General features: G+C 34.0%; 1 protein-coding gene across 1 annotated transcript in view; it reads right to left on the bottom strand.

Annotated features, from left to right (window-relative positions):
* The window catches only part of LOC148181430 (nephrin-like), a 130,834-nt gene that overhangs the window by 59,169 nt on the left and 43,708 nt on the right, over window positions 1-27,957 (bottom strand). Inside the window, exons 3-4 of the mRNA XM_088044651.1 lie at window positions 4,541-4,668; window positions 1,855-2,163 (exon numbers count right to left, since the gene is read on the bottom strand). Of these exons, the coding sequence (XP_087900777.1) occupies window positions 1,855-2,163; window positions 4,541-4,668 (437 nt within the window). The remainder of the gene's footprint in view (window positions 1-1,854; window positions 2,164-4,540; window positions 4,669-27,957) is intronic.

Below are 27,957 nucleotides of genomic sequence, written 5' to 3'. Positions count from 1 at the left end.
TTCGAAATTCGCAGTTCTTCATATTATTGCAATTTTTCAATGTGAAAGAATTCAATATTTTAGGAGCAAAAAGCGTCAAGACTGCATTGTGGAGCATTTATCTATTTGTGCACCTACATGCTGCACGATTTCAGACAAAAGCTCAAGTAAGAATAGAATTACCTGACCTGAATTCGCTGATGAACTTTCGCCAGCACTTGCTGAAAAACGCAGTCCGGTTTCTGTTTTTTGTTAATAGGTACGAACAAATTACGTTTTGTATTACTTTTATTGCTGCCACAGTTAATATATGTTACAATGTATTTCGTCATGTTTTAGCGTGAAAAATAAAATTTAACCGCGCTCTAAAATTTGGTGTCCCGGTGGCAATTTACAACGCATCTAAAATTCTTCACGAGTCTGTTCCTGTATAGTTTAAAACGTCTTTTCATTATTCATGGGCCACCATAGTGAACGAACTTCATCAGTTTTTTCCTTTGACAAAACAAGATTAAAGGCAACCTGAAAAATTTATGGACTCCATAAAACTCCACCGTTCCAAATAACTTCTATCCTTCCTTCCGTTCCCCAAAACACGCTATGATTTTATACATAACACGATTAACATACACCTGTTTCTCAAGAAAACCTCCCTAAGCGCGGCTTTTCACGGCTTCCGCGACAATTTTACAGATAATTTAGACCACATTCGCGAATTTCGGAGTGATCCGATTTGAATTTGCGTCCATTCATGTAGCGTTTTATTGCAGTGCATAAATAATTCAAGCACGAAGGCTCAAAGCTTAGTAATTTCGGCGTTTCTGTAACTCTGCCAACACGGCTTTTTGTGGACGGAAAAAATTGAGAATTCGCACTGTGTGCATAAATTACGTAATCACTGGGACGAAAAGCGATTCATAATGTGCTGTAACATTAAAATAAGGGATGCGTTATCAGGCTGACATAAAAACAAGAATCTCTAAATAATACATATTAAATGGACCTTGTTACCATAAAAATGTCGTTAATTTAGCCCTTTTATCTGGCTAGTTGTCAAATTTACATCTCACTCGGACTTTTTTAGTAAGACAGTGGAATTTTATATACACCGGAAAATCATCCCAAATTTCATTTGATCTTATGTCTGATCCTCATTCGCTTTAATATTGAAACATGTTCGAGAGGGATGATATGCGCTGTGTTTACAAGATGAACAAGGCTATTTCGCGCGCCAGTATTTCGGGAGGCGCTCTCCAGAGACCGAAATTTTAAGAGAAAAGTTACATATTTTTGCTCGACTTTTGCATGTTTAATGGTGTTTTCAGAGACGAATTTAAGGTCTGAGTAGAAATTATGAACTATTTTACTGTGGATTGATGCAACTCTTTGACCTACTTCCACCGCGAATTTAAAGAAAATAAGTAACAGTTTGGAGTAATGCCTTCTAAAGCGTCCGATGCGGCTGGTTCGTCTGCTCTTGAAATGAAGAATAGTTTTTAATAAAGCAGTAAAAATAATAAAAGCTCGTACATAACTTCCTTACCAGCCTGAAGGGTATTACTATTTCTCAGCTTCCATTGAGTTTGCACATAGTATAAGTTAAGGAACTTCAACTACTGAGGTTAATTTTGTTAGAAAGATAATAACATTAATTCACTAGAGAAGTTATATTAATTCGCAAAACGCTTTAGACTCACATAGTTAACCACAGTTATAATTTTTAATTATCTCCGCTGTTAACCCCTCAGCGTCTTCCACAACATTATTCCTTTCCAATCTAAATTACAAAGACAAAGAGTCTTGAAATTAGCTTTGACGTAATTAGTATTTTAATCCGTATTTGAAGAAAACTTTGTAAATTAAAAAAAGTCTTACCTTCCACCAAGTAATGATGGCAGGAGGCCTGGACCCCCGACATCTACATGTAATGTTGTAACGTTTCCCGGCACTAAATTCCGGATTATTTCCGAGTAATGTGACCTCGAGTGGTCTCAGGTACATGTCGATGGCGACTCTGACTACAAGGGGTGGTTGCAGTCGACTATTGCTGACTTCACAACTGTAAATGGCGAGTAAGTGAGATCTTGTGAGCTTGTCAATTTTCAGCACGCTTTGCGATTTCCGTCGGTCGGGGAAGAACTGCGAGTCATCTGTCACCAAGTCGCCGTCGCGCCACCAAGAAACCTAAAATAAATTAGAAACGGATTAAGGAAACGGAATGATATTGGGCGAGGAAAAGAAAATACCGAGAAGCAGCTGCGACGTTTTAAAGGTAACTTGTTTCGTTAAATTTAATCTATTCTTTAGAATTGGCAAGTAACGTGGCAGCTGCGCGTTTGAAGTCGTAATTTCTATGTTGGAAAAATGGCTCCAAAAGCCGGAACGGTTTTTCAAACTGGATTTATGTCATCAGCAAATTCTGTTTAAAAGTGTATTTATTCCAACAACTAATTATGTTTCATGAAAAGCCCTTTTTCCATTCAACCGGAATATCTAGATAAGTACGAAATTCAATGCTCCCGTATTGCTAAATACAACCAAATTAATGACAACTTTCTCTTGTCCCTCGCTTATATTAAACCTTCAATTTCTATATAATGCAATATTAATTATCATATACCGCGAAAAGCTTACTTCAATTGAACCGTAATATCTCCATTCCATAATACTCTCTAATTAAATCGTAATCTGTGGTACTGCACCCCGATACATGAAAAAGCTTTTATATTGCATTTTTTAACCCCAATAAACCAAGATTTGTTCAACTTTACGAGTTCCTAGTCTTTAATCTCAAATTTCCTTCAATATTTTTTATAACTTATATAAGTTTATTACTGTGAAGATCAACTTTTTTATGTTGCGTTTTTCAGTGTAAATAATTAAACGAGGTAGCTATATCAGTGTAAGAAGGATATTTCCTTGTTTGAAATTTTAAAACTGCGGGAAAATTATGTTCATCTTTGAAGTAGTAATTTGGTGAGACTATTTTGTACAGTTTTATGACAAAAACTTAAAAATTTGAGGAAAAATTCTTGTAAAGTTGTGCAACTAACAGCAAAATGCCATAAAACTTTTAGCACAGTAAAAGATTTGTCACTTCCATAGATTTTTGTTATAAAACTTGAAATTCTTTGTAGGCATCAATGCAACATTCTTGCTGTTTATAGGTCACAAAATATTGTTTTATTTAGGTGTTACATATAATTTGTAGGAAGGTATTATTAAATTTAAAGAGTCGATTTTATGAGAATATACAGGTAGGTAAATGTATAACGTGCTGAAATTTCAGAAAAACGGAATACATAATTTGTGATAAAAACTTTATAATATAAACAATTCACAGCATCTATAAAATACAAACTTTCTAAGTCAAGGTTTTCGACTTAGTTCTATTATCGCCAGTGTTTAGGGTTCTAAACGAAGATATTTTTTTATTATTATTATTATTTAGTTTACAAATTTCTACATATTGCCAACAATTTTTTAATGTTTACGTTTATTATATATATGGGCTTCATTTAATATTTTTGTTAAAGTATTTATACAACTAATTTATTGATGTAAACACATTTATCTAATATTTATGCTCATATACATCCTAAAATTGGACTAGATACCTAATAAATTACATTGGTTAAAGTTTTGGTAAACTCTCTCTAATATTTATTTAAATCTGCGGTTACTGTCCAAACTTCGTGTTTAAATAAACTCAGAATCTAATTTATTTCATTCTACTCCTACACAATTTTGAAATTCATAAATAAAATCCGTTCAAGTTTAGAAAATGTTCAATTTGACGTGTTTTTTCCACATTTTTATTATTCATTTGTGGGGATCTTTAAGTTTGTTGTCCACAAGTACACCACAACAATATGGTAATAACGTTGTAATATTCCATGATGTGCATGTCTCGCATGTTTCATGGTGCATGCTGAGTGTGCACAGACAATGTAGGATTAAATAGGCTGGGCATTGTGTGTATTTTGTTGTCTAAATAATAATATTACTGTTTGGAATCGGCAAAAACTCATATTCGTGTCATTTATCCAGATGGGTATTTATTTTAGTGTCGTTTTATGACAACCACAATGTAACATTTTGAATATTTACACTTTAAGTGTTATTCTCTTGTGTTTTCAGTTCGCTAATTGTGCCCTATTGATTAATTTAATCGATTCTGGGTCAAATGGTTATACCACTTACTGGGGTGCAATATCGTTAAATTTATAATGGGGCTAATGTGCTATAATAGTGCTAACTAACAACTGATGACTGTATCTACTAATTTAGCTTCTAAAATTATTATTGCACTGGTGCGGTACTAAAATGCGACCTATAAAGGCGAAACATTGGCTTCATCTTGCAGTTATTAGTCAAGTTACTCCTTGATTGGACTAAAATAATTCCCCCAAGAAAACCCGGCGCATCCACCAAATTGGAATTTGTATCCCCACTTTAATGAAACTAAATTTTTAATTAGCTGCCGTGCGAAATATATGACGGTCATAACTCTGACCGTGTTTACTTTATTTAGGCGCCTCATGTTTCAATAGAAGCTTACTTTGGCCAAGGGTTTGCCACCAGTGGAGATGCAAGTGAGCGTTAAACTAGCTCCTTCAGCGTAGGCCGTTGTGATGCCATTTTTCACGAGGTTGAAGTCATCATTCACTTGGACACCAGTCGGTGGCACTGCAACAAATAAAAAGCGGTCAGCTGAGTCGAGAGAGTTGAAACTATTTGGAATTTCAGCCCCGATCGATCTGGCACATTGCCGAATCCTTTGTTTCGGAATCACCGCAAAGTTTGCTAGGATCAGCACTCATACCTGCATGAAATAACTCACTTTACTATTTTTTTGCGCTCTGACTTAATTAAAGACGTTACTAATTAGGGTAAACGTTAATTAGATTGAGAAAGCTAACAAACTTCCAGTGTCGCATCAAACTTCAGAGTTGGATGCAGATTTAGCTGCAAGTGCTTTACAACGTATTCATTCTGAACAAATTATATCCAGTTGTGACGTCTACGTAGTCGACAAACCGAGTTACAGTTTCGTTCAAGCTCAAAAGCACAAGCAACGTCATCTGCTATTCACGACATGTTTTCCTTTAAACGCACCAACATGCATGTCGAAATGAGGGAAGAACGTGGTTTTAATTTGCATTTACATTGCGATGGAAGCGCATATCGATTTTAGGACACTTTCGAAACGAAGAACAAGCACTTGGCACCGTCTGAGCGGAATTATTAAAACGCTAAAATGCACGAGAATTTTCCAGTTCGTAAATTATCTAAAAAATTATACCCATTCCAGAATCTAACTGGAAATGGATGTTTTTAAAAAAAAAAACTACAAATTGATCCGTAAGGAACACACTATTTAATTTAAACGAACGGGAGCTTGAGACTTGTGGATAAATGAATTATCTAATAAAGTTCAAAAGTTTATTTTTCGAAAATCAAGACTATTTCAAAATAATAGACGCCAAAGTTACAACAAAATGAATACCGTGTCGTCGTTTTGTCTTTCAAGCATGACGAAAAAAAGCAATTAATAAACTGTAAAGGCTCTGGAAGAAGATCGAAGTATCTTCGGTATCGCCTTTCATACACGCTCTCTACATTCAACGAATAGGAAACGTATTTACCTTCGAAGCTGAATAGTTTTCTTCGTAAACTTTTTATTGGATTTGGTTCACATATCTTGAGAAAATTCATTACTGTACCAACTCTAATAAAATTAAAGTACGTCAGTATCCCGTTTCGAACAATAAAACCATACGACACTCCACAAAGAACTACAAAAATGCATAAATCGAACCGATGAAAATATAAAAATAGGTATGATGCATTTTTGATGCACTCGAGCATAAAAGTAGTGAATAAATTTCAACTCACGTAAGTAATACCCGATATTCGATAGTAGCGTAACCAGCTTTTGCTCTTTTGAAAAACCATGAATTTATGAGCATCAATCTGAACTGGCCTCGAGGAAACTTCATGAAGTGCCGGACGATAAAAGGTCCATCGAGCTCGAGAAAATCTGATACAACTTTGCAACAAAATAAACAAAAGATACGATTGAGATGCAGAGTGTTGTTTCAAACTGATTCCGGTAAAGAGAATGTGTAAAAAGAAATGCACCTGGAACTGGCATGGAATTTTAAATGTGAGTTCGAAGAGATACAAGCGAATCAATTGTGTAGCATTGACCCGATAAACAAATAGGTAATTGTGCCGCAGTAATATCAGAAATGGAGACTAAACCTGGATGATGTTCCAAGTTATTGTTTTTATACAAATATCTTGAGAAAAGTGCGACATTAAAGCCTAACCACTGAAAGAACTGTTGGGTCTACAAATCTAGATTTGGAAGTAGACAAGAGGTAAAAAGTTTTGGTTTTCTGTCCTCTCGAACCATTTCGCACCAAAGCAAATTGTTGTGGTTATGGCCGCGTTCGATCCTGTTAAATAAGTTGTAAAGTTTTTCCATAACGCACGCCAGCCTTCCCTCTAATAGAGTTCTGTAACGACGCGATAAAATCTCGTTGAGGTCACATGATCCCGTAATGCAAGCCACTGCTAAAGTTTCCATTAACATGTTTTAACGTAAATCTGTGCGATAGTGTAAGAACGTTTCTAGAATGTGAGATCGGGCCCGAGGAAGGGTCCCCAGTAATTAATATAATGATTGTATGACTGGTTGTCCGAACATGAGCAAAACCTCTTCATGATCAATAATTTAGAACCAGTTCCAGATATAAACGTGGAGAGTTCTAGTTAAACTGGACGTATCAGCCGAGGCCTTGATGTCTAATAGAGACCTAAAACTTTGAGGGATTATAACTTGCCATTTGTGCGACTACTGTCAGACAGTATTTCATTTAAGGAGCTTACATCTTGAATAATGCACGTTGGGGAGCTACTACAAACTTTAAGCACTTCAAAGATTATTGATTAAAAGATTTACCATCACATGCCGGATTACTCAGATGAATAGATTCCGAAAAAGTTGTGAAACACTTCCACCACGAAATCTCCTTTTCACGATCTACGTGTAGGTGTACCCCGTCGATAAAAATTCTTAGGTTTAACGCAATAGCTCACGCAAAGCTACACGACTTTTCTTTTACACGACCCACAATGAATCTTTACTGTGGAGGTTCATTTTATTCTTGCCGGAGTTGAGGAACCACTTCACCAGCGACATCAGCATCTGTTTTATGCCCGGCTTCACCATTGTCGCTTTGTAGAAATAAAAACAAAACGCAAGAATCTCGTCTGAAATCAACGGGAGATGAGAAATGAATTAATCCATTACGAACGCATTAATAATCTCTTTTCTCCGTCTGTGAAACTATTAAACATTTATTGCCTACTCGCACTAATTAAATAGGTTTCAAAGCGAGAAATTGTTTGACGGCTAATGCTTCTGGTAAATTATTGCTGTCACAACAGTAAAGTCTGTTTTATAGCCGAGCGCCGAAGAAATCACTGTAACAATTACGAGCTTTTAGTGAACAATAGGTTTGCTATTTGTTACCGTTCACAATACATGGAATTACTTGTTTCATTGCTACCAGGCATCACGGTAATCAGAGGCTGCTCTAATCAGTCAATGACGAAACAATACCAAAACCTACCTTAATTATAAATGTAATGGCAATCTTTTATTTAAAAAAGCTCACATCATAGGAAACGCGGAATAGTATTTATATACCAAGGATGAGAAGACACTTATCTGACACGAGCGTTATTATTTCCTGAGATCAGCAGAATCGAGCAATTGCTATTGTTGAATAAACATTTTTAAACTGAAAAAACAATAATACATCCTAATACGGGCACCTTAAAATACGCATTTTTTTATCTACTTGTAGGGGAGAAATTTAATTTCACAGCTCGGAAGCAGACGACAAGTTCTCACGATAATAATGACAAAAAAGTATGAAATTAACGCTGGGTGCGTTAAAATTTCTTAATTACTCACAAAGTTCTGAATTTGAATTTCAAACAAACTAAGTTATTCATTTATATGTTATGCTAATTAGGCGCTAAAACATCCTTCTAATGTACTCCTAGAGCCGCGTGAAGCAAGTCAACCGTACCTAAAGCTCCAATTCCTCGTGAATCGAGTCGATGTAAATGCAATAACAACTTGGAAGTGAAACCGATTTGTGTAAAAGCCTTAAAGAAAAGAGAGCGAACGTTTTGAAATCGAAAAAACGCGTTGAATGAGAAGTTCTACATTTTCAATACTAATTAGGTAACTTTATTAGTTTATAAAGGACGCGATAAGTTCATGGCTTTGGGCTTTCAAGTAGCCTTAAATTAAATTTCAACTAAAATTGCAATTATACGAAGAAAACTGCAAAGCTAAACTTTCAACGTACCCGAATAATTAGAAAATGTACCTAGAACAAGTCCCAAATCAAGTTTTAATTGAAATACTTTGCATTAATCAGCTAAATAATTAATGACGCAGCTTTAAGACGCGGAGTTGTTTTAGAAAACTATTTAATGAAACCAGTGGAGAGTTGAACGGGATTGTTGTGCACCACATTTCAGTTGCATGTCACAGTTTAAGTTTATGATGGTCATTAATTAACATGGTCTTCCTTTGGAGCTTTAAAAATTTAATAAAATCCTCGGCTTCCATTATCTAAAAACACTTTCAATCCACCTCCACCAAAATTAAATAAATCCGGCTTAATCTTCAAGGAATACTATTTGACTAGCTGTACGATTGTTAAATTATTTCTGTCATCCCAATTATCTTAAATGGAAGCGCATCAGAGCAAAATCACTTTAATTATTTCTACCGTTCAAATCCTTGTTGAACTATTCACATTCTTCCATCTGTTATTGATCGCGTGGAAAATCCGGCGGTTTGATTAACCAAAAGTGAAAAACTTGCATAATCACTCATCATCCATCATTTCCGGGTAAAGTATCGGAAATGTTATTATGATGAAGAGATCTGGTTAAAACACGCGCAGAAATGTGTACAGGTACCCAAAAAGTGTCGAAGTACGCCATTAAAACCTGCAGATGAAAAGAGGGACTGAAGAATTATCGGACGTAAATTTTAATTCTTTTTCTTTTGGTGCTTATGGAAGACTCTGTTGGAAATTCTTTACTTCTATGACTTGATTTTCTTTTATAACTCATTCAAGGGAACACTACTTAAGACAAAGAGTGCATGGAGTGAGAGCTTACAACAAACTGCTTGTTAAAAGTCTCGTATGAGGTATATTGTGTTACATTTTATCGCTTCTGAGACTCTTCTGGAAGGTCCACTTAAATTTTATCGTTTGGTTTTTTGCAAGCGTCTGCCATGGAGAATGCAGCTAAATTAAAACAGAGAAGCTATTGCGAATATGCTCGGGATTACAATAATAGGTATGAAGTTTTAGTGATCATAAACCTACTCTCGAGGAATAATTATGTCAACAAAATGGTTCGTGTCCATTATTTATGAGGGAAAATATGAGAACATGATTCTGTTTATAGGTATATGTTTAAACCATTACTGCTATTATTAATGCGCAAATATAAAGAGAACGAAGAGGATTATAAAGGTGCTCCAATTTGTTTATTATTTATAGTTGCTGGCTATTATTTACTCATCATAAAACACGACGAATTTATCATAATTTTAATATGAATGTTAAAGGTTTTGTTGTAAACTGTAATTCAATTTAACTCCGTCTTTAAAACTATCATAATAAACTTCAACATGTTACGAGCTATTAGTTGAAAAAGACCTAAATAAAAATCTTATAAGTTCGGATTGCAGTTTTATGGTCTTGAGGGCTTAAGAAAGCAAGAAATAACCATTTTCAGAGAGCCAACAATGTATTTTCGATCTTCCAGACTTTTACAGGGAATTAACCGAAGAACTGCTTTAGATTATCTAATAGCGATCTGGTGATACTGGTGGAAACTCAATATCACGATATTGTAAGTCGGATAAACTTTAAAAAAGAACGGCCTGCTTGCGACGCTTAATTTGTTCAAAACAACATGGGAAAACAGTTGTATAACATTAAAAAACGAAGAAAAATCTTTAGTGGAACTGGCAACTACAACAGTGCGCGTCGTTCTTGTGTAACAATTGTTGTAGAATTTGACAGTTTCAGTGAACAGCATCTTCCGGGTTTAGATTGAGTCAATTTGTTGAGAGTTTGCGAGGAGTTTTATAATGAACCACTTTGGAGAAGTAGGTCTAAACCGCGACAGACTAATTTGGAGGACAGTTATTTTTGAGTCCTTTTTCTGTATCGAAAATTTTTCCATGAACTTCAGCTCTTTGTTAAACTAAATTGGAATAAAGAGTTGGTCTTGTTGAGTTTAATTTGCCTTCTTTAAACTAATTACTACAACGGGGCTGTGATCATTAATCAACTTTCTGATTAATTAGTGTTTACTCTTACATGAGTTTACTATTTTAATCAATGCAGATTAGGCCTGAAAATAAACCATAAATTTCAGTTTAAAACCGTTTTGAACTTTTATGGGGTTGAATATGACAGATTTAATAACTTATTGTACTTTTCTAGTACAATGCTGTTTTATTCTTGCTGCAAAGCTAGAATTTCCATTACACTTTTAATAAAGCGAAGTTCTAATTATTATTACTTGTGCTCGTCCAGTCAAAAAAACTACAAATGCACTGTTTTATTACACCCGAATGCTGCAGACAGTACAATTAGCTATAACGTGAAGTAGTCTAAATTTTAAAATTTCCTGTCATAACGAGAGAAACTCCGCTTTTCAAGGTTCAAGCCCGCTTGGTCAAGTTTTCGTTGTTATTACTCAGCCGAATTATAATTGAATTAAAAATGCTTGGAAAGCTTTCTGGTGTACTTTTGTTTTAACATTTTTTCGCCCAAATGAAACGCATTTGAGAAGAATTAGACAAAGGATTAATATAAAGTAAAAAATGCTGAAAGTTTTAATGGAGCGTGTGTGTTTAAGTGCTCTGACGGTTCTAAAGTATTACAAAAGCCCTAAGTACGAGTATTCATAGCCGCATGAGTAGTTGCTAGTTAGTCATGTCACTACTATTGAAAAGCTCCTAAAATTAGCTGCTCATTTTTCAGTGTCTCTAGAGCTCGTTGAATGGAATTTTGTGGCATTGTTCGGTGATAAAAGGTGAATTTGGGGTCGGAAAAACGAAAATAACACCGAGTACCGACAATTAAATTAAAGGCTGCTTCTTTTTCACAAAAGGCCTCGGATTTAATACTTAAATCCCACAACACTTGAAAAATTATTTCACTTGGAACGTCTAACAATTCTGAATTAATTCGATTTTAACTCTGTTTATTCTTTGAGTTTGTCCCGAAAGTTGGCAATTTTCATTTAAATCGAATATCTGACACGCTCAGCAAGTTCGAAACATAAATTTCATTTTTCTGCCATCTTGAGCAGTGGAAAGGATCGCTCAAATGTTTGCTTTTGACAGCGTTGCCTGTTTCGGGATTAATTAGAACGTCAGGAATTTCACATATTATAAAAAGGGAGAAAAACGCTAATTGAAAACCGCGAAGGTTATCGGCGCAACCTCGAGGGTTTTTAAACAGTTGAATTCTCTTAAGCTACCATATTTCAGGACACGAATACCGCCGTACATAATTACGAGAACTCGCCGGAAAATTGCCTAAGGATGGCGCCTAAATCTCCAGTTGAGACCCTCTTCGGGACATGGGATTTATCTCCCGGAGCCGTTAGCACGGGATTGGTGACCTGTTGTTTTCTGGTTCATCAAAATTTACAGATGCCCCAAAATGCGATGACTACGCGTTATAATTACAAACTACACAAGCAAATAAAAGTTTAATTGGAGCCGGTAGATTTTCATTAACTCTTTCGTGTGGACGCGATATCTAAGCTTTAAAAGGCACCAACTTCGTAATGTAATTTACTTCTTGATTAACTTAAAGCTCCCTAGTTTACTTTAAAAGAAAACTGTAAAGTGATTTCAGCAACATTTTTTCTCAACAAACTGCGCGCTTATTCAAACGAAATCAAACTGAAATTCTGAGTGCTCCAGTTCTAATTAGCACAGCAAAGGTAAGTATGGAACTTTCCACTACAACAAACTAAGAAAGTTGCTTTGAACTTTACCCCAATAAAGTTTCGGAGGTCCACTTTTCATTTTTCCTCCTCTTTTGTATCAAGGTTCAACGTTTCTACTCCATAGTTCAACTCTACAAATGTGCAGATCTCATAGAACTCCGATTAATTACTTTTATTTTTATTTGTAATTCTCACATTAAAGCGTCAAATTATTTCTGCAAGGAATTGAATTTAACAGCAAGTATCATATCTGTCTTTTAGCAAGGATTTCAGTCAAGGTTTCATTTCGGAGAATATTCCCGGGGCAACTTCCCCACTGCCCGAATTATCGGACATTACATCAACCTCAGCTTCGCTACCCAAAGCTAATTATTATAGAATCTGTGGAGCGTTATTTAAATATTTGGAATGGTCAATTTGGACGCTTTAGCTCCTGGTAATTTAAAAATACTTTCTCATGAATCTGGAAATTGGTTATTGGAAATTAGAGTGATTCTGGGAGATTGTTGTTCATTTAATTTCCGGCTCGACTAAAGAATTGAAAAAAGAACGTGTTAGCTGACGTCAAAAGGTGAGATTTCTTTCTATTTCACTTTAGGGAGGTCATTAAATAAATGTTTTTGTGTTCTTTGCTAAGTGGTACACATTACTTGGTAGATAGCGCAGGTGGAATCGGCCGAAAAGGGTCCGAGAGTCAGTAATGAAAACTGACTTTTGGAGAGGCTATTAATCCGATTCCTGCTCATTTTTAGGCATTGAAAGTCGCATTCATCATTCGCACACAAATCATGACAAAGTTGTGGTTTTACTATTATAGCGCCACTGCTAAACATCGCTTTAATTTCGACAAAAAATATGAATCTCAAAATCATAATTTTTTTCTACATGCATGCACATTATTTAGTGTCATGCACATGCTTTCATTTTTAATTATTCAATATTGCCGTGTTTCATTTTTTACATTTTGATGCCTCGGTGGTGTTTATTATCATTTATTACGGATTTTTGCACAGAGCATCGTTACATTATAATGATTAAATTACTGAAGTTCATAAATATTCAATCAAAATATTAATATAGGTAAAATTGCAAATTATGGAAACAAATTAAATTGCCCGCAGCTCAATTCCATCAATGATATTCCAACTCAATTCTGTACTACTTATAAAAATGTTTCCAACTAAAAGAAAGTCCTCTGATTCATTACAGATTAATCGCCACTAAATTGAAATCGATTCGGTTGTATGCTCCACGCGTAGTTACTGTAGCGCTTTTATAACTTGTCTATAAAATTTTTATAAATATTTCAGTAACCTTAACGTCGGCGACAATTTTCTATTTTAAGCTAAAACTTCGCTTTCTAGAGAAACAATGCAAATTACTATCAATTATTCAAACTTTATGAAGTTCAGAACACGAAGATTCTTTCTAACTGTAGATTTTTAGATTAGAATGCCGAAATTGAACTCACCAAAAGCTCAAGCCCCAAGACTCCCTCAAGTACCTGCACTGTTAATTATGACTTTAATTAAAAATAGTAAACGTAGTACAAACACTCGTGTGCAGTTTTCAAGCACAGTAACAAACTTATCCAAACAATGCTTGCCAACCAAACAATAAAAACTCCCCAAACTTGTATAACTGTACGTTTCCTCATAAATGCATTTACACAAAAGCTCCACAGAAGCAGTTCTTCTGAAGTGCTATTCATTAAACGCAGTGTTTTAATGAAATTTCTATGCAAGTCTTGTTTGTGCAGGCGCAATAAAACGCACGTTTTGATTTTCTCAATTTCAAAATTTAATCAAATGAAGGAAAAATGAGTGCGTTTGGGTTCACTAGCCCGATCCATTTTTCCTCCATCCAATTTAGTTTAGACGATAATTAATTAGCATCGCTGTGTCATTTGAGTAAGTCATGTTTATCTCAGACACTCCTTTGTTGCCCCGCTTTATTTGTCATGATCATGAGATTGTAAAAAGTAACAATTTAATAATTAACACCGTACAAAGAGCATCAAAACAAAGCCGAATTTAATAAATCCAACACATCAGTTAAATTTCTAGAGCTTTTAAAATCGCTTTTTCTATCAAAATTGGATTACAAAATGCCGACGTTGCTGCTGACAGCTGACCTGCATTGTTGGCGCAAAAAATAATTTAATAGTCTCCCTAAACGAATGCATAATAAAACACTCAGTAGCGAGATAATCCGTGTATTAAACATTTCTTTATTAGCATTTGTGTAATGAATGGCGGCACCCGAATGAAACTTTTTAAATTACCTTTGCATGGCTGGTTGTCTATTCTCCGCGATTCGATGCGAGCAACAATATTATGTTACCACAAAGAAACGAAACATTTCATTTGTAGCGAAGTTACACTCTAATCTGCTGCAATTGTGTAAAATACGAAAATAGGATTTGCTTTTATGCTTCTTCCGAGAAACTTCATTATCTAAGACTGGTGCTCCGTTTAAGGATTGATTTTTTCTGCCATTATGTTCTGCAGCGCGCAATGATACAAAGTCTTTTTGCATACATGGCATTTTAGTATTCATAACTGGTATTACTTTTATTATTACTGTGCCCTATGTTTCTTACCTCAAGTGAAGTTGTCATAAAATTTTAAATATTCATTTCGATTTAAAACAGCGGCTCCTTCTACCACGCTCTTTCATAATTTAGGTGTGTCAAGGTAGGCTCTAAGATGAGCGTGCACGCCTTAAAATCTTAACAAAGCCCTTTCAAAGTTAATTGAGTTGTTATAACAAGCTTGTTTGATGTCTGATTTAATAGATGACAGGGACTCACTTACCAATTATAAATAAATTCATTATTGGGACAAAGAAACTTGCAATTTTGTACCCGAGAACAAAAGCTCGGCCATTGGATTAAGCTCTTTCTTTCGAGTGGGTCGAACAGCACGCAATTTCCGCATTATGAGATGTTTGTCTTTCTTACTGTCAATCCTTCTGGTAAATACATCCGACATGGTCTTCTGTAAATATTTATAAAGAGCTAATCTCGGTAAACAAGACGTGCCGAATATTAAGTCAAATCTAATTTTTTGCTCGGTTTCGCCGGATCCATCTTTATTTGTATGTATAACGGTGGATTTGCACGCAATTTCGAAATTTACTAAATGAACGTAATACGAAAAACATGTTTGCCAACATCGTTAAATACAAGCTTCTGGAAAAACATCCTAAACGTCTGTTTTTAGAGAATTAAATTACTCATTTCAGTCATTTCCACACAAATACAAGCAATTACAAAGTATTAACGTTTCGTCTCTTTGTAAATTGTTCCATTAGATAGATCTATATTCTCCGGCTGCTACGTTGTGAGAATCAAAAATTTGGATCATTCGCAAAACTCTTCTTGCAGTGATTTTGGTGGTGGTATTTTGCATTTTTTGTTATAATTACCACCGTTATTCAAATAAGTAACAGGCGTAATAAACCTGCGACCGTAACAAAACATTACGACACTCCAGAGGAAAATAAAGCGATGTAGATAATATTAATACATCTCTATTAGCAACTTTGGTATTCAATTTCCGTTAAATTATCACGAACGGCGATTTTATTTACTTTAATATTGTAAACCAAATATTTGGCTACATTTATTTTTAAATGGTGATTAATTGAAATGGGCATTTAATGCATACAACGTATGTACTTTGATTCAGTTTATTTACAAATTAACTAAATTTGCCAATTTGTTTATAGTATAATTGAAACCAGAAATAAAAATAATTGGTCACGTATGTGAGGATAAAAGACTTTTATCTACTGGTTATCTCTTTGCAAAGAGGTTAACATTTTGATGAAATTGAATTTTAATTTAAAGCGTAGAAACCATTAAAAAAGTAAAAATACACAAAATTTAAGAAACTTAAAACAACAAAAAGATGAAGAGAAAATAAAAGTTTAAGAAAGTATCTGAATGGATCTACAATTGTTTTACAATTGTCACTGAAGCAAAAAAAATCCAACCCCAATTTTACAAAATTAACTGTACAATGCATGAAATAAAACATTTGTTGATAATAAATGTTGTTTCACACCGCTTTTAAATTACAGTGCAAACATTCGCCTGTTTGATAAATACTTGGGGCACTCACTAAATCGAACTCTTTTTACGCTGAATTTTTTTACAAAGATTTGGCGTTTCAATAAAAATGCAGCATCTGAATGAAAAAATTTTATTTCATTTTCCCCAAATTTGCCAACACATGAATGTACACATAAAAACAAAATCGAAGCCCATCGACGCAGTATGTGAACACAGACTTTTTGTTAATTAAATTTAGTTCTCTGCGTTTGTAATTTTTGTAGATTCACTGGATTTCCGTACAACCTAAAATGTTTCGTTGTTGTTTATTAGAATGAAGTTGAGATTAAAGCACATTCGTGGAGCTTGGAATCTAAAACTTCAGATCCTTAGATCTACTAGTTCCAAGAAATTGAAGTTTACCGATTTTATCTACGGAGTGAATTTCAATTAAATTGAGCGAGTATTTCCTTTAAGTACGAGTATATCCAGGTTTCGATTACGGGATTGACGATTCTTCTTAATTTTCATTCGACAGCTTGTTTAATTTAACACACTGCGTTTATATAAATTTAGGAGGAGCTGAAGTTGCAAAATGTAGCAGGAAGTCTTGCAGTCTTCCACAAGTTGTGCTAGAGCAAACTTGGCAACATTTGAGGAATTTCATAAAGTCAATGACAGTGCCGCAACCTTGTCTTAGAAAATGATATCAAAAACGACCAGGAATTTTGTCATGATGAGAGAACAGAACATCTTAAAATTAGTATTTTCGACTAAAAAGAAGATAGATTTAATATTCTACTTTTAACACGTGAAACTCTAGAGTTGGCGTCAATAGTTTCATCCACTAATTACAACGCCGGAATTACGACTGAAAACCCTCTAGGTAAATTACTTCCTTTGTTATCACCTGTCGCCGATAAATCACATACATTATCTGTCATCTGTCACACTATAATTCCGACCTAAATCTAGGCTAATCCGGATTTGTAAAAACGTCAACTAGTTTAGAGTAATTATAAGACGAATTTACTTACAGCCTACAGTTTTATTATTTAATTTATTATCTTACCGGCTTTGAAATTCCTGTTAGCTTTAACACCACTACCATGGCGATCAGAATTATAAACTCAATACAACAATAAAATTTTATCGCCCGAACATGCGATCTAGCATAAGTTTAGTGGTTGTTTCCGATTTGAATATTTATTTTTATTACAAAGAATAACAAAGTAGAGCCTGTCAAAAAATTTACATAGCAATTCCACATTTTATCGTTTTTATAAAGAGCGATGACATCAGGTTATGGCTAGCAGGAAATTTTACAGCAAATGGACGGATCATGCCCACCAACTGTTAATTTTTTCCTCTCTAATATGATAAGACGATTTAACAAAACTTTTAATACAAAAATCACTAAATTTACCTTTTCTGTATTTAGACACGAACAATCAGTGCAACTGAGTCTTCCAGATACTGGAATCCTTCCAAAATCCTTTTTATCGGGAGAAATATTGCATGTAATCTCCTTTGCACTTTATTACATTTTAAACTAAATTGGTAAAACTAATAAGTAATTCAAAGTAAAACTTCTTTATTGTAAGTACAATAAATTTGGCCTCCTTGCAAATTCGCTTTTTATTATTGACCTAAAGTGGAAGGAAACTAGGCGGAAATGATAAAGTAAGGTTGCTAATCGCAGGTGACGTCACAACGGCTTTTCCACGACCACGCTTGATTTATATCCGGGTTTCATTAGCCCTTTTTATCCCGTGAACTGGCTTAGTTGTCTGTTCATCTCACCCATTCCTATTTATCCAAATCTGAAATGTTTAATGTTTATGCTTCACATCAAATTTCTTGTTGATTTATTTATCAAGTGCGTGAATAGAATTAATGTAGTTTCCATTCAGCCTTGTTAAAATCCGGCCCTTAAACAAACGTGACCGGAGTTGATCAAATTTGCCGTTCATATCGACACAATTAAAGAAATTTGTGATACAGAAGGGACAACACCAAATTATATAAAGCTCGAACTTTAGATTTTGTTTGATCAATAAAAAAAGGTTATTATACTCGTTAACTATGTTTACTTCCTTCTGACCCTTCCGTTTGTGCGGATTTTGCCTCGTCGCCACTTTTTAAATAAGAAACAGTAGATTTCCACAATAACCCAAATTTCATTCCCAGAATTTAATATTGTAGAGCCCGAAACCACCGATGAGAATACCAATGTGAGCTGTGTCCCCTTCAGAAATCAATTCCATTACTCGGATCGGACTCCATTAGCGCCATTAATCGGAAAATTTAAAGCAGACGACAAAAAACGATAAATTTCACCAGAAATTATAAATTCATTTACACTTAATTGCTTTATTGTATCTATTAATGACGTGAAAGAGTGAAACATGGAAATGTCACGACCATGTGATTCATTTTACACCGAAATGAGGCCAATGAGAGTGTTTCGCGTTAATTGGATCGTTATTTCGTTTAAAAACATTTAGAGAAACACCATTTTTACTCTGCCAGGAGATGATCCCATAGAACACGATTATTCATTTTGTGACGACGTGTCTCTATCAATAAGTTTGACACGTTCCATTATAAAGAGAAGATGAGGTTGTTAAGAGGATGTTATTGTTAAAAATGCGTCTTAGGGTTAATTAATCACGAGGGTTGACGCTGATTTAAATGTATTTAAACATTATTTTAATCTTGACACGAAATCGTTAAATTATCTTTCATTAATTTTAATTTATCATTATTAAAGCTGACAAGGTTAAGCTGGCAATTTTACACAAACATATCACGTAAAAATATTCTTTGTTGACCCAGCGCATCCACCAATTTTAACAATAAACTTATAATTTACCAAAAACTTCCTAACTTCAAACACAAGTTATAACCAAATCCATCTGCTAAGGATGCAGAATTGCGATCAATTCTCTGACGTTCTGCAAACTTCCGCCGTAAATGCAGCTGCATTCTCTGTAGTCCAGTGTTGTGTCTAAGGGCGAAATTAGTATTAATTCTAAATTGAATTATTACCGAGTTTAGTGAAACTTCCGCTGCACACCTAGACTGAGGAATTCAAACAGAGTTAGTTTACAGCTAAATAAGTTAATTCAGTTAACTATGACCATCGACTCGTATTAAGGCTAATGTTTAATGCCGCACTGTAATGGCTAAAATTATGCTGTTAAGTTATCTTTATAGGTAATATCTCCGCAACTAGGTCATGTCATCGGCAGTTAAAATTAATAGGTTAGTTGAAAAAAATCATTAGACGCTTATCCCGACACTTGTACAGAAATATCAGTTTAATCTGAACCAGTCTAATAATTGCGAAAAGAACAATTATAAGATAAAACGTAATTAATTATTAAGAACGAAATGAAACACATTGCGCGTTTTGATTTATAACTTCTCTGTTCCCGCCGTCGTATTTTCTTGTCCATCAGCACAGTAAATTGTATCATATTTCAAAGGAATTTATGTCGATATTAGACGAATCGAGCATTTTAATAAAAGTGTCAACATTTGTAAATTATCGATGAGACAATAAATAACATATTGCTCCGTAAACATGGATAATTATCTCATCCACCCCATCGTGGAAGCCATCATTTATCATAAAGATTTATGAATGTTTTTACGTGATTATTAAGACGGATGTTTATAAATGATTTCAAATTCCGTAGAAAAACGAATTTCTTTCGAAAAAAACGGAATGTTATTTAAGTATGCCGCAAAATTCCTCCTTCATCCGCTTACAAATGTGAAAGCCAATTATTCGGCCAAATTTCAGGTGTGGATTGCAAGGACTTTCCTGAATTCCAAGAGTCACTTTCCAGTTGAATCAACATAGGCTCGTCGTCCGGAATGAGATTCCTGTGATTCTAAATGCGAATGCATAATTTACTTTGTATTATTTGAGAAATAACTCAACGCTAAGGGTATTAAATCTATTGTTTTCATTCTCTCAAAATGCTAACTAGAGAGCTTTTTATGTTCGATACGATGGCAAGCGCTTCAGGAGCTTTTTCGCTTTGAAATTTTCGCATCAGTTTTTTGAGTTCACGGAGTGTTATTGTATTAAGTTCCATTTTTGTACAAAGCACTGCTTGCTTCTACGTTTCAACTGAACAATTGCAATGAAAAAACGTGGAGGTGTTGAACAATTAAAATTCACGAATAAGTGAAAAAACACTTTGCGTAAACATTTTATTGAGAAACTTTGATCCTGTATTCACTTTTAGTTCTCTAAATAAGTATTTACAACAAACAAGAGTAGATACTAAAGTTTGTACATGAATATGCTTTTTGGATTATTAAATTCACCACTGAAAGCTTTATTTTCAATACACCTCCATAGCACACAAACTTGAATATTTCTATATTAGCTATGTTTCGTGCAAAGTTGCAAACTTTTCCATTCAAGAAATTCTTAAACCAAACTAAAACACAATCGTGGTTTAGTTTCAAATGAAATTTTCAAGACTATCCGCAGCAGTGGCTTTAATAGTGCGTTACAGCCCTGTGAGGTTCATACAACCAATTTAAAGTACTCCTGTAAGTTTTTTTATCAACCGTTTAATCTCGTCTTCTTTGCGGAAATGTCGATAACAGGCGAGATCAATATTATTAAATTTTTCAGAAACCGGTTGTGGCACTTCCTGGTGAAAATTTCGTTCCCGATCCAGTTAACAGTATTTCCATTTTATAATATAAACGCTCAAGTTTTTAATAAAAAACGACTGTATGGATGTGCTGAGAACATTTCGCGAGCTTTGCGTTCGAGTAGAAGGCAGCTTTGATCTGTTGTGGAAGCGCATTCTAGCGGCTTGCTGCCTTTCTGCTTAATAACGTGGTCTCACTACATCACGAAAATTCACGTTGACGTTATGTATTTGTTTAACTATCTGTTCTTTGACCAAATGTTTGGCTTTGATGCCGATTTTCTTTCGCAAAAACTCTCTTAACGTTCGAAGGTAGTAGTTCAAACAGTCAAGAATTCATTTCTTTCGTTTGTTACAATATAATAACAGTAAAGTCAGCCCGTGTAATATTTAAATTGAGAACGCTTTCTTTGACGATGCATTAAATTTAATATTGAGAAGGGAAGCAAAGACTGAAGAGAGCACAGACGACGATCGAAAGTTGAGACTTAATATGATTTCCTGTTCAGAAAAAGGACGTTCCTTCACTAACTTATTCATGTGTACCCTTATTTCCACATGCCATTATTTGTATGCGTTGTTAACGAAGCTGATTATATCTACTCTGCAAAGTAATTTAAAATCGTTTTTTCGCAGTTGAAGTGTCTCAGATCAAGCTTGTTTTGTTGGAGTTGCCTGCACATGGTTTTGAGCAGCTACTAACTGCTAACCACGACGTCCTTCCTTTGAGTTTCAAACTACTTTAACCAACTAAACCGACCTTAATTAGTTAAACCGCCTCAGATAAGATTAATAGTAACGGAATTTGCTTGAGTAAAGCACAATTCAATACGGCACACTTGCTGCGCCGCTGGTTTTGTTCTGAAAACGGAATTTTACCCACGAAAAATTCTTGTTTCTTAACGCCGTTTTTTCAGAATTTGTTGCACAGAATCTTAATTATTCAGATTTCTTAGGTTTTTTTTTATTTCACATCTCTCAGGATTCTTTGAATTAATTCCACTCGTTCGATTTGACCACAACTATTCAAAAAGAAAATTTTAAAACTTTACCCTACAGATTTGTTTTTTATACTCATTGCATTGTGGCTTTTAAAACCACGAAACTCAATTTCAAAAAATCTTCAAAATTAATACGACTTTTCCCTTTTCCCTTAAATTTCCATGTAAAACACCCCACGCCTTCCAACATAATTTATTTTTAATCCATCTGACGGCCATCGGTTTTCTAACCCACTGAAAAACCTGTTAAATCTCATCGAAATATTTTCTCTGAAAATGTCAACATCCATTAATAACGGAAGCAGGTGCACTTAGTTTCAAATAAAAATAAACTACATTTTCTCTAAAATGTAAACTTGCTTTCTATAGGTAAACACCGAGGCGACATTGTTGTTTGCTCTACCCTACAAATACAAAAAAAATGGAGGTAAAGCTTTGTTCGTGTTGTGGCTGGAATCACCCACCAGAAATTGATGTAATTCGATGAGTTATGGAATAAAAAATCCGAACCGAATCTGATGTATTGAGTTGTAAAGTAATCAATAAACGCATTATTTTTCTAATTAGAATTCGATGATATTTGTATCGGAAAATTCAGCGAGATGGAATATTTAAAATGTATCCCGGAAATCCCTCTTGAATGTCGTAAATATACAATAGAAACAGCGGAGAGCCGCATTCTCCGCAATTTTTATGAAAATGACACATCATTTATCACGATTCGGTCTCCGATAACTTGCCTTCAATCCGTCTTGTTGTCCGGAAGCAGTCCTCAGCGATCAAGGACCCTAAAAATGATCTATGCTACTTTTGGAGGATATAAAGTTGCCAGTTGAAAAAAATCCGAATGAAAAAATTTAAACATCAACAGAGACACCGAAATTGAAACTGCCGAGTGACCGATTTTGGAAACTGATCATGTGTAAAATTTCTTCTAAATCCTTTTATCTCTTCACAATTTATCATAGGGACAGATAGAGTCAGGATGCAATATTTTATTTGGGCGAAACAAGAGCCAACGGAAGCGGGGAGAGTAAAACCAGATATTTAGGATGAAAGATACCGACAACCGAATGCACAAGTTGAAATGTTAAAAGGGTTATGTAAAGTTGAACCCGATGAAACAATAAACAAAACTACGGAAAATTTCTAGCGAAGACCATTAGTTATTGTCAACAACAGCATAGTCGGAAAAAATCAAACAAAAGTGATCGATCTTACAAGTCTGAAGTACGCTAGAAAAATCTGGAAACTCCTACTTATCACCGCACAAAACGTTTAAACTCGCGAGAGTTGAATCTTGGAAAGTCAGTTCAGCTCATGGTTAAGAAAGTAGAACATCTGCTATATAACAAAGAAATTTCAATTTTTATAGACGACATTCAATTACGTTGACGATGTAGTAAATTTAAGTAACATACGAGTTTAATCAAGCTGATGTTGTGTCATATTCTGTAGTATCACTGTCTTGTTAGAAAATAAAATAAGAGTCTAAGAAAATGATAATAAAATAACGAAACGCTACCAAAGCTACCAAAGTAGTTCATTCTACTAAAGTCCACTGAGGCGAGAATCTCTTTCATGTTGATGAGCCAGCGGAGTAAAAAGCGTTTGGAGTTTGAATTCCACTTATATTCTGTTCCCATAAAAAGCTACTACCTTTATCGCTTCAAACTGGAGCGATAATCTCACTGAAGTAGTTTTCTGTGTAATGATGAATCGACCAGATCTTAATATCGAAGTAACGATAAGTTATCTCACTACTAGTCAACAAATTTTGAAAAAATATTGTAGAGGAAAAGTGGAATGATCTGCTGCTTCCTATCCTAAAATTTGTTTTACTCCATCAGGTCCGGATTCAGATGTATTCGTAAAAAATGTTTTTTTATGTTCTACTGCACAAAAATTAAATTTCCCTCCTTCTGTTTTTTTTCTGGAAAACTTGCAAATTTATCGATTTGATCGACATTGTTTAGTACTTTCCATGATATTTTTAAAAAACTGACCTAATTGTCTAATCTCATCTGTTTTTTTAGTGATTTTAAAATGCAGTTTTGCATATAACTTCAAAATTAATACATCGATTTTTTATTGAAATGGATCATTAAAAAACCAGATTTTACCTATTTGATGCGCTGGTAAATGCATTGTTATTTTTTATCGTTCAGAAGTTACAGGACCAAAATTATTAAAAAGGTTTTAAAAGAATTTAAACTGTTATTTTTTGGTGATTTAACTAAAAAATACATGCCATTTCTTACCAGTGAAATAATTTAGAGAAGCAAAATTTGTTGAAATACTATAATTTTGTGAGTATTTAAAATAAATTTTTTACAAAATCTTCGAAAGTTAAAGACTTTTTTCTGAAAACGGTTTATATTCTTTGTCATGTAACTTTTGAATAACAAGCGATAACAACATATTTAATACCGTGTTAAAAACAGAGATCTTAACCTTTATAAAATGTATCAAAAAGTTAAAAAAATCGTTCGTTTTTCGAAATTTTGATCTATTATTGTTATCCTCAGATATCTAGACAAAAATTAGCTTATATAGTTCGTTGGAAAGCTTATATTTAATCACCTTTTCAACGATGTGCATATTATGGAGTTTCATGATTTTGTAAATTGTTAAGCAAAACAAAAATAAAAAAACCTAAGTGAACGTAGTGTACTCAATAAAAAAACTTATTTTACAAAAATCTTTGAGTCCTAACCTGATAGAGCGAGACGGACTTCGGCTTCAAATATTCAGAAATGAGTTTCCTCTGCTCCAGTATAAATTTTGTCTTTTTATTTATATTTAGACTTGGAACAACTCTTTCTCACAACAGTAAATTGAAGTTCGAATGCGACGTGAAATAGGCAATTAGTTTTGGAACTACCCAGTTCTTTTGTTCAATGAGAGCATTTAATCCAGTTTTACTAAACTTTAAATTGGCTACGACGTGTAAGCGGATTACCTGGATTCTGCAATTTATAGTATAAACACGAATTCAATCATTTTTCACAATGACTATGGCTGCAATTATTTCTGTAGCGGCAATTAACTCTTCGCTGTAATTAAACTTTTGTAATATTCGATAGTATTTATTCATAGAAGGGTGAATCGTAACCTGGTGAAAGTTCTTTCTGATGATTAGTTCATTCTACTTTAGTAACTATATAATATTGTGCCTCTTTGTGGTATAATGAACAAAGCCGAGAAATCTCAAGGGGTCTCTTTTAGTCCCTACGTGCTTAAATGTCCTACTTCGATATGATCTGGCTTAGGAAACTACATTTATTTGAAATATTGTAATGTAGGTGATATCGCATGTGTGATTATCACGCCACAGTATGCTGATGAGCCTTAATGAAGATCACCATTTTTCAATTACTCTTCTGAGGATAAGATCAGCTGTCTTTGAACAACAAGACAATATGAGGTTTTGTTGACGACGTTATCTCCGACGATAAAAGACTGCAAGAATAAAACGCAAGTGTCTTCAAACTCGAAAAAAACATTCCATGTCTTTCCCGCCGAATGACTGATTGTTTCTAATATGTGAGAAATGTTTACTGTTGCGGTTTTTTCGCTCTGATCGAACTCTTTAATTGAAGTGGCCGAGAACTCATTTTTTAAGAAGCTTCAGACATTCACGCTGTAAGATTGATCGTTGTTGCTTTCCCGATTTATCCCAAATTTATGTGGAAAGGTGTGGTAAGAATAATTTATTGATTAGAGTTCAGATGGTCCCTTTCGATTTGCAAACCCTTCTAAATCTAAACTAACTGTGTCGCTAACCACTTTTGTAACTTTTCGACAGCGCCGAGTCTCCAGAGCTCGCCCTTCAAAGAATACGGGAATTTACTCGGTTAAACAAGTGGAATGTGTCGCAAATTCCTGAAATTGTATTATGACAAAATGCATTACAATCAAACTTGGTTCACTTGCTGCCGCAAAATGTTTGATGCTGTACCGGAGTTTACCTAACTGTATTACGCCTGTTGGGAAACTAGTCGAAATAAACAACAAAGGTACGATCTCTGTGTGTCACGCTAACCTAAACTTTATTAAATTATTGTATTATATGGGGATATTAATTAGATTTATACACGTAGAGCCGCGAGAATTACGGTTATGCTCAGCTGTTGGAAACACCAGAAGGATTTTAATTTGTCCGATCGAATATTTATATTTTTGATTTTGTAGTAAATTTATTTTGTCTGTAGATTCTCATATCCATATTTCATTTTTTAACTTCGCTTTTTAAACACATATTTCGATCTCTCATTTTTTAGACTCTTTACAATTTTGTCTTCTATTTCCTAAATCATACATTATAATGTTCTTTAAAGTTTTTTTACTATGAGCATTTGTTAAATTTCTCGGATTCTTCAAATTTCTAAGTTTTTTGATATCTAAAATCGTTATCTTTCTTAAAATTTATTACATTCCTAAATTCTTTTGGTTTTTTACAATTTTTCCCCATTTTCTAAATTAAGATATACAGGGCTAGTCACGAGAAGATTACTTCTGAAAATGATTTTTTCGCAACCCAAAATACTAATTTCTTGAGTCACTTGATACAACCCGAATCAGAAATGAAATGCTGAATCCACGATTGCTTAGGCTTTGACAGTCTCACTTTGACAATTACGGAAAAGGAGGTTACGTGAGTGTCCATAGACAACCCAGTTCAGTTTCGATGTGGATATCTTTACGATAAAGGTCCGCAGCAGCTACAGCATTATTTGGCATTCTCCGTAGATGAGAATCATGTCAGTTTTCTCATCATTTGAATAAGACTTTGTGACGGGTTTCTCAACTCGACCTAACATACCATGCGTGTTGAGGAGAAAAATTATTGGTCGAGCACTTACAGCTTCGGTATAGGACAGATTAATAAAGGTACTTCGAACTAATGGGGCTCTAAAGGAGCGGAATTAAGAATAAAAACGAAATTAAAATAAATAATGTCAAAGTGACATTGTCCACCCCAAATGACCCCAAAGCAATCGTGGATTCAGCATTTTATTTCTAATTCTGGCAGTATCGAGTAGTTCAGGGTATTAGTATTTTGGGTTGCGGAAATATAATTTTCAGAAGTAATCTTCTCGTGACTAGCCCTGTATTCTAATTTCCTAGTTTTTTTTATTTTTCTAATTTCTTAAAATATTCTTGTAATTTCCGAAAATTTTCAGAATCTTCTTACGTGTTTTAAAAAAATTCTTGAGAATTTTCAATTCATCGCTTTATATCAAATACTTTTAATCGTTTGAGACTTTTATAGTATGTATCAATTTCAAAAAATTTCCTTGTTAAAATTTCTAATTTTTTATTTTTCTATAGAATTTTGGATTTCTTTATATTCCTGAAAACCTTTAAATTTTTTAAGTTTTTTAAATACTTTGTATTCATTATATTTGGAATTTTTATACATCAAAATTCCGAAATTATTTAATTTTTGATTTCTTGGGTTTTTGAAATTTAATAAATAAAAATATTCTAGGAATTCTTAAGATTTGTTTTTTATTTTCAAGTTAAAATTTCTTATTTTCTATTTTTCTTCAGAATTTTGGTTGAATTGAGTTCTTTGGATTCTTAGGGTTCTTTTAAGCAGCCTTGTAATTTTTTAATAATATGGAAGTTTTATGCATTAAAATTTCGAAATGATTAAATTATTTACTTCTTAGATTTTCATATTAAAAATACTCGAAAAATACTAATATTTTCGATTTCAAATTAACTAAAAATCTAAAAAATTGAGCTAGAAATGTATTGAAATAAAATGATTAAAGCAGAAAAAATTACTATCCTGAAAACCAAAAGCCAAATAATTTCTTAATGGAATAATTTTTTAGATTATCGGGCTGGTAAGATGCTTACGGTGTTTCTAATTCTTGATTTATGTTAAAATTTTGTCTATAAGAATGCGAAGGCAATAATAATGTGCCCACAAATAAAAAGCCTGAAAAACAAAAATGATCGCAGATGCATTTTTCATAAGATCCGCTCTTTAGCGATAACTTACAACAGAACTCGGAAAATGGAGGTAGCAAGATATTTAAGTCTTATTATCCTCAAGACTGCACTATAAATCTGAGTTTTCTGAAAATCTCCTCGATCCCTACCGGAAAATAAACAAAACCGAAAAATGTTGCTGCATCAA

Source organism: Gnatocerus cornutus, chromosome 1 (genome assembly GCF_029298725.1).
Source record: "Gnatocerus cornutus isolate USDA-ARS CGAHR chromosome 1, icGnaCorn1.1, whole genome shotgun sequence".
Classification (NCBI taxonomy): Eukaryota; Metazoa; Arthropoda; class Insecta; order Coleoptera; family Tenebrionidae; genus Gnatocerus; species Gnatocerus cornutus.
The sequence above is the reverse complement of the archived record's forward strand: the minus strand, read 5'-3'. Positions and strand labels throughout refer to the sequence as shown.